Source organism: Acromyrmex echinatior, chromosome 14 (assembly GCF_024713525.1).
Source record: "Acromyrmex echinatior isolate Ae372 chromosome 14, ASM2471352v2, whole genome shotgun sequence".
NCBI classification, from domain to species: domain Eukaryota; kingdom Metazoa; phylum Arthropoda; class Insecta; order Hymenoptera; family Formicidae; genus Acromyrmex; species Acromyrmex echinatior.
In genome coordinates, this window is record NC_141865.1 from 430,691 (window position 1) to 443,499 (window position 12,809).

General features: G+C 30.7%; 2 protein-coding genes across 4 annotated transcripts in view; one reads left to right on the plus strand and one right to left on the minus strand.

The window, feature by feature from the left end:
• The window catches only part of LOC105143392 (uncharacterized), a 47,693-nt gene extending 40,938 nt beyond the window's left edge, over positions 1–6,755 (plus strand). For 2 of the 3 annotated variants that reach the window (XM_011051696.2, XM_087412960.1), the window contains 6 exons: positions 3,667–3,874; positions 3,948–4,049; positions 4,266–4,346; positions 4,568–4,811; positions 5,346–5,682; positions 6,070–6,755. In XM_011051696.2, the coding sequence (XP_011049998.1) occupies positions 3,667–3,874; positions 3,948–4,049; positions 4,266–4,346; positions 4,568–4,811; positions 5,346–5,682; positions 6,070–6,289 (1,192 nt within the window). In that variant the 3' untranslated portion in view covers positions 6,290–6,755. The remainder of the gene's footprint in view (positions 1–3,666; positions 3,875–3,947; positions 4,050–4,265; positions 4,347–4,567; positions 4,812–5,345; positions 5,683–6,069) is intronic. The other variant, XM_087412959.1, reaches the window with a different exon arrangement.
• LOC105143396 (facilitated trehalose transporter Tret1) lies at positions 6,452–10,656 on the minus strand. The gene is made up of 4 exons (XM_011051703.2): positions 10,046–10,656; positions 9,066–9,630; positions 8,796–8,994; positions 6,452–8,388 (listed from the first exon to the last, which is right to left on the minus strand). Exons 1-4 carry the CDS (start codon positions 10,122–10,124, stop codon positions 7,765–7,767), a joined length of 1,467 nt encoding a protein of 488 aa, XP_011050005.1. The 5' UTR covers positions 10,125–10,656; the 3' UTR covers positions 6,452–7,764.
• Between the last annotated feature and the right edge of the window lie 2,153 nt (positions 10,657–12,809).

The following is a 12,809-nucleotide window of genomic DNA, read 5'->3' on the forward strand; positions in this document are numbered from 1 at the left end:
AGGTTATTGAAAGAATACGTGAAATTCGACTTCCGTTAACACTAGAACCACAGGTCTAAATTAACGCAATCGCGATTCCAGGTAAATTTATTAATTTTTAGCTTTTGATGAGTGAGGGTTTTCACTATAAAAGTAAAATTATTTGTACTTATATAATGATGATTATTTATGAAAAGTCAAAAATCTAAAATTCCACGTGCAAATCCAAATTAACTCGAAAAAAAAAAGAACTAATTGTCAATGAATCAAGCATGGCACAACCGCGGTTCTAGTGTTAATCCAAGAACAATATTATGTGATGAAACATTGTAATCTGTTTACACCTCAGGGATTAATTCAGTCTTGAGATTCCCACAATATTTCAATGAATATTCATTGAGCCGTTCCAGATGATAATCTAGTTATTCGTCCCGTAAGTGCTACAGATATCAAAATTCATCACAGCTTAACACAACCCGTATCTACATGTAGAGAAAAATATTATCTTTTTTATAAAATTATTGTATTTTTTAATAAAATTATTGTATTTTAGGATACATTTAAGGAAAGAATTGACATAAAGAATTTTTTAAATTAACATCGTTTTTAAAGATTTTGATAATTAAAGAAATTCTATTGCTATTAATTTTTATCAGATTACAAAAGATCTGTTATTTTTTATCAAATAAAATTGTCAACAAACCGAAGTGAAATTTCTGTCGAGGACTTTAATGTCTTCATCTAGAAAAAATTTTCTATTTTTTTTTCAAAGAACCTCGTGGTTTTCTAACTTTAATGCAAAGTACAATGGAAAAACGACAAACCTTTTGCATCGACGTAATAAAATGCATAAAACTTTATTATTTCCCGAACATAAAAGCAGAATAGAAGTTTTTCAAACGAAAATTTTTCAAAGAACCACCGTTAAAAAAAAAAATCTTTCTAACTTTGATGCTGTTTTCATTACTATTACGCTTTGTCACAGTTGAATTGAATCCTGCATAAAATACCAGTTACAAGATGTTGATAAAATGTTAATAGAGCGCAACGAGACATACCTGTAGTAGAAACGGGCTCCACTGTATGAGATACGTTTATTGTCAAAGCGAATTTCTGCGACAAGATAGTTCGGTACAGCAACAGGTTGAAACTTTGTTCGTGGCTTCGTTGGAGGTGACTCGACAAAAAGAAACAATCAAGATGAATCGAACCATCTTAACAGAAGATTACTCATTGGCATTAATTAACAAGATCAGACAATTTTTATTGTTCAATAATACTTCTCTCCTTGTCGTGAAATTTGATACTAAATATTTACAAATATTTGCGATTTACAGATTTATCTTTGAATTTTTGTTTAATTTTAACGATTAATATTTAAAGAGAAAATGCAATTAAATTGTAGTTTTGAGTTGGCTAATATCGTTTAATCATTATCATTATTAATCGATATCAATTATTTTAGAAATATGGGAAGGCTTAGGATATCTAATTTCCACTAAAATCATATTTCTATGTTTACTCAATATAAACTATAATATAAATTAACAACATTTTTTACCTCTACTCTCACGAATTCGCAGTCCGTTAAAAATTAATTTACTGTCAGTTTAATATCTCATAATTCATTCGTATTAGAACTATAGTTCTTTCCTGCGTGTTTCTGATTAAAAAAAAAATGATTTAATTCCAATTGTCGATAAACATCAATTATCTCTTGTTATGTATGCAATTGTTATAAACTAAAATTATATTAGGTGTTGGAATTAATTCGTAGCGTTTTTTAATGAAAGAATGTTATTTATTTCACATGAGCATTAAAAAATACATTAATGAAAGTACTTCCCATCACTTGTAAAACGCTACGAATTAATTCCAACACCTAATAACTATGTACGACTCGTCAGTCTTTTACATTAATTTTAAAATTTGATCAAATATTAGGTACATATTTTTATAATTTGTCGATTGAACATTTTTTAAGTTTTTTACTTATTTGACCGTAAGTTTATAATTCTAAATTATCAAATAATTTTTATTAATTTAACGATATACATAAATCATTACTATAACATTATTAATGTTCTTTAATTGATTATTTTTTATAAATTCGACTGTAAATAGATTATTGATTTGATATTGTTTAAGATTATTTTAATTTATTATTCTTACTTTGACAAAACTGCACATTCTCGCCTGATATAACGACGAATTGTTTTCTCTTATTATGAGAATATATATACGTGATCGAAATTCATTATTATGAGGAAATACATAGAGAAGCGTCTCAACATTATCTATGTGAAGAATATTTTCTAATCATATATGTAATTTGGAAATTAAACACACTATTTATACTATACATTTTTATGCATTTTTATGCAACTGATAAAGACTCTCTGAGTACGAAACGTCTTACGACCATTGTTCTCGTATACATTTTGTAATTATATCATTTTAATTTGTTTTTATTAAAAATCTCGTATTTGCTCGTTTATTCGTTTTCCCTTATTGTGTAAATCATTTTGGTTTAAGCTATTCATATAATTTTCAATAAAACATCCTTTGAAAGATGTAAATTGAAGTCTACATAATTATTCGTCACCATTTGGTTGACTGAATAAAGACGAATTGTCATGATTAAATTAATTTCTATCTAAAAATATTCGCGCTTGCGTACCTTGGCAAAATTAGCAAGCCGATGTCCCGACCTGAATTCTTCCTCTAGTAATAATTAGACATGGTTCCGCTTCTAATTGGCAGTTCCTAATTAGAGCTTCGTCTTCCCAAGAGTATGTTCGATGTACGTTCTATTATGAAATTTTCAACTGGAATTAATTATCTGCACATCGAATGTGATATAAATGTTGATAGCGCAAAAATTTTCCTGAAAATATAAAACAGTTACGTTATTCGTTATAAAATAAAAGTCAGTATCCAAAATATTTCGAACTGATGATCTTGGAGAGACAATTTTATCTAAATTTTATTGCACTTCGTTGTTATTTGTTTTACTTCCACTGTTCAATTTAAATCACGGAAAGATAAGATGAGAAGATGCAAAACTCAAAGCATGCACACATTTTTTCTTTAGTTTCCATCTGTCGCAATACTTGGCAATATGTCGAGCTTTCATTAAGCTCCCTAGGAATCCTTTAGTCGCAACTGGGACGTGATGCGAAGGTCGAATGACGCTCAAGGCTGCGTAGGTCGGAGACTAATTACCAACTAATTTGTTCTCATCCCGAAAAGGAGAAAACATTTCTCCTAGGTCACATAGGCAACATCGCATTTTCTCCAATAATTGCTCCGGGAAGACAGCCCAAACCACAATCGAATGAATTATTCACTCTGTCGATCGATAGCGTCGAGAATAGAACTTTTTCGACTATTCTGACTCGCATGCATTTTAGTTTGAGATTTATAAAAATACATATCTTACACAACGAGATTATATAATAAGACATCTGGTATAATTAGATATCTGAAACTTCGTAGGGGAAGTTGAAATTTAAGAACGTTATTTGTTGTACAAATTTAGCATTAGAGAGGGAATACTGTATATATATATTTATAATATATTTAAATTCACTCGTAACTTGACAAATTTTGCCGATGCGTCGATTCCATATTATGATGTCGTAAATATTTATGTGGTGTCACTCTAGCTGTGATAACGGATTGCAGGGCGGATTATTGGAAGTCCCAAGGACGTAAGTTCTGCGACTTCTGCAAGTGCTGGATCGCCGATAATAAACCGAGTATCGACTTCCATGAAGGCGGCAAGAAGCACAAGGAAAATGTCAGTAAGCGGCTCAAGGAGATCCACAAGAATAGCGCCAAACAGGCAAAACAGAATAAAAAATTCGAGGATGACCTCAAGAAAATGGAAAATGTATGATTATATATAGTTGTTGATTAAGACATGAAAATACTGATGATAAGTAATCATTCTTTTTTTGGACTAGGCGGCTATGGCTGCGTACTTGAAAGATGTTGAGAATAACACGCGAGATATGACTGCTCAGAGAATCATTAAAGAGAAACTGGATAGGATAGAAACAAAAGAAGTAAGCTATACTTATCTAAAATTAATCTCTTAATTTTAGATATTATTATCAAGAAAAAATAATAATATTAGATGTAATATTTTAAAGATTGCGCAGAAAGAAATAATTTTTTTTTCTACGTTAAAATAACGAAATTTAGTAAAAATATATAATCATTCCTCTATTATACATATTTTTAATTCAGTGTTTAGCGTGATGTAATATGTGTATTTCTAGATAAAAATGCCTCAAAATTGCAACCATATACCGTCAGCCGCTCCAGAAACGGTTCCAAGATTCAAAAACAATAGTGGACAGGTGCATAAATTCAAATTGATTTTTTTAAATTATTTAATGATCGAAACAATTAAAACATGATATGATTAAACAAAACAAGTATTCACTAGGTTTATAAGATTTGGAATAAAAGTCGGATTACTTGCGGCATCTTTGATTATGCATACGTCTATTATTTTCTAAAAAAATCTAGAACGTGATTCATCAATGCAAAGTGAACTTTTCAATTGAAACTTTTCCAGTTCTTGCCAAAAGTGGATCCTTGTGACCCGACAACTTTATCAAAAGGCGCGCCGTCGTTTCCACGAGTCCAGCAGCAGCACAGTGGCGAGAACAGGACTCCGGGGAAGAGTAAATCGGGTAAGGCGAAGGGAAAAGGGAAGAAGACTCAGGAGGATGATTGTCCGACCGCACCCGTCAGAAAACTGTGGTATGAGGCTCGTAGTCCCGAAGGATACACTTACTATTGGCACATTGAAACGAACGGTGGGTATACCTTTGTCGATTTTTTTTATTTTTTTGCCTGTCTGCCTTTTGGATATCTTTTTTCGTCAGACAGTAACTATAATATATTAGCATTTCATTTTTCTTGCAGACGTTGTACAGCAATTCTTATATTTGTTTTTTAACTAATATAATTTTCACATTTGTATGTTTTTTAATTTACATAACTATATGTTTATCTTTGTCAAAAACTATGTCTCTCAAATAGCATTTAAAATGTAAGATTTTTAAATTTCTGTTATGTTAATGAAATTATGATTATGGACATTATTAGTGCTATTTGTATCATTCTATCTTCATCGTCTATTAGACGTGAAACGAGAATATGACAAAATAACGCTGATAGCGCGCTCTCCGAACGTAGTTTAGACTTGTTCCTTTTATTTTTAATTGATATTGAATTTGTAAGTTTAATAAGCTTTGCATTGTTTTTTTCTTAAGATTAAGTATATTATGAATAAATAAATCTCATTATACCTGTTGTCGAGCATTCCATAAATATTTGATATACATTAGAATCGGTTTGGGAGCCTCCGGAAGAGGGCTACATGACTTTCATGGAGCAAGAAGAAGAGGCGAAGGAAGAGGTGATCCAGAGAGGGCTCATGGAACAATTGGATAAGGAAGAAGCGGGCAAAAAAGCAGATATTCTCGAGGAGCAACGGGCCAACGTCGAGAGAGAGAAGATGAAAGAGTTCAGGAAACGATCAATTGAAAACGATGATGTCCAAGATGCTGAGGAAAGCGTGGAAACAAAGAAGAAAGCGGTTGAAGAAGAACGACCTTACTGGCGAGACTATAGTGTACCTGAGAGATCGCAACCTTACGGATCCTGGCAAATCGTGGAGACAACGTAAATATTTTATACTATTCCACTATATTATTTTGCTTGGACTCTGCTTAATCCAAAATGGATTAAGATATTTTTCACGAAAATTTGTCGCGGCAACAAGTTTTTACTCTTAATATTAATTCTCGAGTAAAATCGATGCGTAAGTTTTCACGGATTATGAATAAAAACTGTTAGAAATTGAACTATATCAATTGGCTGATTAATGTACAATTATTTAGTAGTACAATATTATTGTATGTATACATATATGCATAACTTTATTAGACACAAATATATATAGGTATTTTATTGTACTATAGTAGAATCAAATTACTTGAAGATTAATTAATTTTCTATATTATTTTTTATACAGTCTCAAGATAAATGCAAAAACGTTTAATATTTTAGCAAGAAGAAATCAGTGGATCTTCAATTGCCAAAACAACAGAAACAAATACAATTGCCCACATTTACGAAGATAGAGCCACCGCCATTACAGAGGACTTTTAAAGAAAAAACTGTTATACAAATTAATACAGGTAACAGTGACGATGAAGAAACAGCCACTACTTTTAAAAAAAGAAAAATCGGTAATAAGAACGTGCGCAAAAGAACGACTGATGATTGATAATATTTATTTGTGGAAAGTGATATAATTTTTTGTCTTTTAGTTTATGTCTAACGTATTTTAAATACGCATAGAAAATACGCATTTTTTAAATACGCATAGAAAATTAAATATTATTAAATTAATGTAGTAATTAAATTAGTAATATTTATAAGGCATTAGTTTGCATTTATATATAATTTCAGAATTTTTATTTATACATATTTTATTACAGGAAAATGTAAATGAGAAATGCATACTTTGTAATCTACTTAAGTATAAATGTATATTTGTGCATACATATTAGGTGTTGGAATTAATTCGTAGCGTTTTACAAGTGATGGGAAGTACTTTCATTAATGTATTTTTTAATGCTCATGTGAAATAAATAACATTCTTTCATTAAAAAACGCTACGAATTAATTCCAACACCTAATACATTCATATAATTTTAATTATTAATAAAAAGTTCTATTTTACATAAAAATTTTAATCCTATCATAACTAATATTAATTAAAAAAATTTTATTAATATAATTAATACTAATAACTTAATATAATTAATAGTATTAATTATATTAATTATTAATATAATTAATACTATTTAATGTACACACAATAAATGCATTTTCAACATCACTTAAAATAAGTAATTGTAGAATTATGTACATATTTTTTATATATCTGTTTATTTTTCATAATAGTTCTATTCTATTAAAACCAGTCAATCAACATTCACAAAACACATATACAATTTTTTTATATCTTCATTTTTTGAATCTTATTATTAATATCTTCATTAACGTCAATTCTGCTATATCTGTTGTGCCATATATGTGTATCATGTATTAATATTTTTCACATGTATAAATATTTTTATAGCTTTTGTAAAACACACAAGATAAGATATGATATTATGAGATTATGTTATATACAATGCAAACTTAAATGATTTTGATAAATTTTATGTTAGTAAAAAATAAAATGTCGGAAGAAGCAGTGAATCGGTTAAAAGTAAATAACGCAAGACTCCCTTTAATTGTACGAAGCGATTTACATATTTACTCAATTATTTTTCACAATTCATGTCATATTAATAAAGTATAATCAGTCTGGTTTTGACCGAAGGTCGTTTATTCATTACTTAAAATTTGAAATATTTGTTCATGTATATTACATGTTCAAGAGTTGTACAAAGAATAAGCTAGACAACTTTCATAATGAACACATATAAAATACTTGAGCAAATATTCCAAATTTTAAGTAACGAATAAATTTGGAAATATGAAATGGAATGTAAGGACTAAACAACTAAAATTATTACGAGTACTACACATTATTAGTAAAGGAAAATTATATTAGTAAAATTTTGAGACACTAACAACACGTAAACTTCTGTACACAATTGTGTACAACATTAAATTATAAAGATATTTTATAAATTTCTTCACTATAGTGTTATTAGTTTTCAGATCCCTTGAACGTAGATAATATTTTCACACATGCGCCGCGTGAATTGAATCTAATCCAATGATATGCTTAATATTGTTCTTATTTGTACATCGCACGCCATTAAGTTCATCCACAATATCTTCGCGTAACCGTCCTTTGGTCTCTGGTAGTAATATGAAGCAGAACAGAAAATTACATGTGCAGAAAGTAGCGAAGAGAAAGAAGCAACCATGCAAGCCTAACAAATTAATGAGATCCGAGAAGCTTTTCGTCACGATGAATGCACACATCCAACTTATGGAGACACTTATGGCCGAAGCCAGGCTGGTTACGTCACGGCTGAATATCTCAGACATCACCACGATGGGTCCGTTTCCCATTCCCAAAGCAAATAATATCATGTAGGCAGACAATGCTACCACCGGTATCCAAGAATAAGCAGACACTTCATATTGCAAGTTCTGAAAATAATAAAATGCACCTATTATACAATGACACACACACATTCCCGCACAGGATAGAAGAATCAAGAACCGTCTACCAGCACGCTCCACTAATAATGTCGCTAACCACGATCCAAGGAACTGTATAGCCCCTACAATGATAGATGACATATTCGGTGATAACGAACTGCCGGACATTTTGAAAATCATTTCCGTGTTACTGATCTAGATGAAAAAAGTCAAAAATTCAGTTTGTCATTTTGCAAAAATAAAGTTTTAAATAAAATGAAATTGAAGTCTCGTAGAAGTTTTGTCAATATATTGGATGTACTATTCAATTTATACAATGGCGTGCAAAAGTTTCCGGCTAGTAACATTTTAATTTATAAAAAAAGCCTGATAAAATTTTAATCATTATCGAATATCAGTACAAGATGTGGATAACGAAATCTTGTACTAACATCTGATAATGAATTAAAATTTTATCGGTTTTTTTTTATAAATTAGAGTATACAAAATATCACTGACCGGGAACTTTTGCACGCCACTGTACATTTAAAAAGAAAGCGAATTTGAAGGATTTGTAAGCATTAAATGCCTGAGTCCATGAGCTATCTATCACTGATAATTACCATCGCAAAAATGCCACAAAATTGTTGACCGATGAACAGACCCAAGACAATTATGAGTCCTTTAATCGTTGCTTTGTCTCTAACTAAATCTGAAAACTTGGCAGATTTTATAGATGCAGTCTCCTTGATTTGCAACTGTATATGCGATAACGTACGTTCTGCTTCCAGACTGTTTCCAGCTTTCAACCACTTCAAGACTCTGAAACAACAAATTGCAATGTATCTTCGCTTTTAAAGAGAATATTTGTTTATTTCATTTTTTTTTTTTACCTAATCGCCTCGTGCGTACGATTTTGACGCACCAGGTATAATGGCGACTCCGGTATGAAGACGAAAGTGATAAGAAACAAAAGAATTAACGCTATGACAGCCACGGGCAAGGCACGGAAGGACATTACGCCACCCAGAATGTAAGCCACTAGTACCCCGGCATTTACGGAAAGTATCAAGATACTTGCCAACATGCCACGGATACTGTCGCATGAAATTTCCGACACGTAGTTTGGTATGACGAAGAACATAGTAGCACCGCTGATGCCACTCAGAATCCTCGACGCATAGATATACATGTGCTCGGTAGCAAACATGATCAACAACCAGGCGATAATTATTGGCACCACTAATATGTAGCCTAATCTTTTCCGACTAAACTTGTCTGGTATCACTGATGTTAGCACAGCCATGATAGTACCACTTAGGCACAAAGTGCCAGTCAACCAGGATATGTCGTTATCAGTCATAGGGTTTCCCACGGGTGACGAAGGACTTTGCAACATTTGCGCTGATGGTGACGTCCATCCTATCACGATTCCGTAAGACAACGTCAACTGATTTACTGCAAATACATATCACGGAATAAATAAAACTTTCGACGATTCAATAGAAATTAATTGTAATAGACATATTTTCTTAATGTATTCTTCAATACATTATAATACTGTATTAAATCTGTCATTTTGTAAGTAACATTGATATAAGAATAATTTAATTCTTAGAGTAATTTAATTTCTTAGAATAATCATACTTGTATCACTGTCTAAATATCAATTGCTTAAAAATATTGATCTTTTTTATTTTCATATGTTCAGTTTATAATTCTTTTTTATTTTTAAATGCTGTCGTATCCATCAATGAAGAACTACTATTAAAGGAAGTTCTTCTCCTTCGATTGAAGCCATTGCATGCGTCGTATATTTCTTCTGCTCCTTGAGGAAGAGTCGAGAAAAGAGATTCTTTCTTCTCCAACTTACTGATTATTGTGGCAAGGAATTGCCGCAACTTCCCTGACTCCTTCACTGACTCCTTCAATGGGTTTTCGCACTTCTCCATTGCACGTTTTTTCAAATAAGAATGACCGCACTAATAATTCTGTAATTATTTGTCAGCTTCGAGCCAAGGGTCGATTAGGAATAAATTTATGAAGTACCAATGTATTGGTATAAACAGAATGCTTGTTTTACACTTGACGAGTGTAAAATATGCTGTATACGAATTGTAATTCGGTTTATAACGATCACTATATGCGAAAAAATTCTTGTTAAGAAGGGGCATTCTTATCTAGATGTCACTCGTTAATGAAAACATGTGAATAATAAGTACACATGGTATTCTATGTACACAGCAAATACCACTTATCGGATCCCTCGTCGGTTTAAAGAAAAGCATTAAACTCTGATAGATGTAATCGATGTAACCTGGAATCTCAGCCTGATAAATATGAAAAGGCCCCAAAATATCAAAGATACGTGTCTAAATAAATTTTCGACTAAATGTCCATTTTTTGTGTTATAACGTAGAGCCATTTTATCATTTTATTGTTGGAATACGATCTTAATCTTAAATAAGATTTTATATTAATTAAATTCAAATAAAACTTTATATTATTATACTTTATATATAGTCTATTGGATTATGAACAGATCTTATACTTAAATTTGATCTTAGATAATATTAAAATTTATGCAGTCTCAATGAAATAACTATAATTTCTTGAGATCGTACTTCAGGTTTAAAAAAATGTTTTTTAATTTAAATTTTAGATTCTATTTTTTTTTAGAGATTGAAAATTTAGAGTTATTGATTTGCGATGCAATATTTAAAATTAGCGGCATTATGTTTAAAAGATATAGGTTAAAACTCAAACAAAGTTGAGTTAAAACGTTCCAATTTTTTAATCTAATTTTTTTGTATTAATTTATTATTAAAATTATTACGCATGTTTAAAACTAGTGTTGACTCCAATAGCCTTCATATTTATATTTATTATTTCTCTATCATGCAATAGAATGGAATATATGATTCTACTTTATTCACAGCATTTATTATTTATTATACACAATTTATACGGGCTATGTGGCTAAGATAAATAGACATTGACATCGAATCGTCATAATTAAAAGTTCTTTTTTAAAGATATCAAAAGATACCATTGTTGATTCATTATATATACTTCACGGATATCATGACATGAAATTTTATTCTTTTACACAGAGAAATGGATTCGCTAAAGAAGAATATAATTTCCTTTATCTTGTGTCTCTTATTATATAAATCACTGTGCAAGCGAGAATGCTATGATTTATTGCCATAGCATCTCGCGGAGGAAAATTTAATTTACTACTGCTATCCAACACTGCGATTAATTGATACGACTAAAATTGATAAAATTACGACTAAAATTGATAAAATTACGACTAGAATTGATAAAATTACGACTTGCAGCAAGCTAATTTCGATACGGAATTGTGTGCCTATGTTTGCGTTTGTTGCGTGATAATACGTGTGACGATTTTTTAACGTCAAGCGGCGATGTAGGTGCATTTCACTAACGTTCGGACCGCGCAAGCATCATTTCATCCTTGTTTAATATTTGAAAATGATAAGGATGAAATGATATTCGCGAGCATTGCGAACGTTAAGTGAACCTGATTGTAAGTATTCGAGGTCTCCTCGTAATCTTTTCCATTCGGGAATATTTTTCCTAAAGATTTATTTATTTATTTATTTTTTTATTAAAGATTTGCCGAAACATCTTTCAATTCAGATCCTGCGCGTCGATACATCGCGTACGATACGTCAAAGCTAAAATAAAAAATTGATCAGAGATCACTAGATGTTTGAAGCGAAATTGGAGGACGAAATTCCCGAATCATTGTTGTTGAACGTAATTGAAGTTACGTCAACGAAAGTATGTTTAAATTCCGTTCTTCAATGTCGTTTTAAACATCTAATTAACCATTATAGTTTCATCATATGTGTAAAATCGTCCTAGAGGTGAGCGGTTTACCTCCAAACTCCTATGCTGGAGCGTATCTGTTTAATGCCTTATAACGCCTCCGTCAACAATCATAAATAAAGAAATGAAGTATAGATGTTTTTTCTGCAAAATAATATGAGAAATCGAATTAAATTTTCAGCCACTAGAACGTTGATTGGTCGATTAATAAACGGAGGGGGGGAGGGGGTAAACCGCTCGCCTATAAAGGTGATATCTCGAAAGTACTTTTATTATCTTATTAATTGTACTATTATTATCTTATTAATATCAGATGAAATCTTGACGTCATTTAAAATCAGACTTGGGATGAGATCTTAAATATAAAATTTTATATTTATATTTTTTCTATAATATAAAAAAACTTTAAGATTGTCTATCGGATCATGTATTGATTTTATATTAAAGGTCTCCTTTTTCATAGCAAATTATAGAATTTCTTATAACAAATTTTATCCTGCATTACACTGTTTACAATTAGATAACATGCATGTCGAAAAGATGTATAAACATCGTAAAGATTTTAGACATACATGTGTAGTGCATATAGCTGCTATATATAAATAAAATTAGCAAAATAAAATGTATACGGAGAAAAATGTTGAGTTAAATTAACTGGAATTCTGATGAAAAATAAACAATCCAGATTTTTTGTTATATCTATCAAATTTCTAAATCTATTAGAATATTCTAGTTGAGATAACCAGGACTATGTTTAGATTCCCATCTGTGTCATTTAG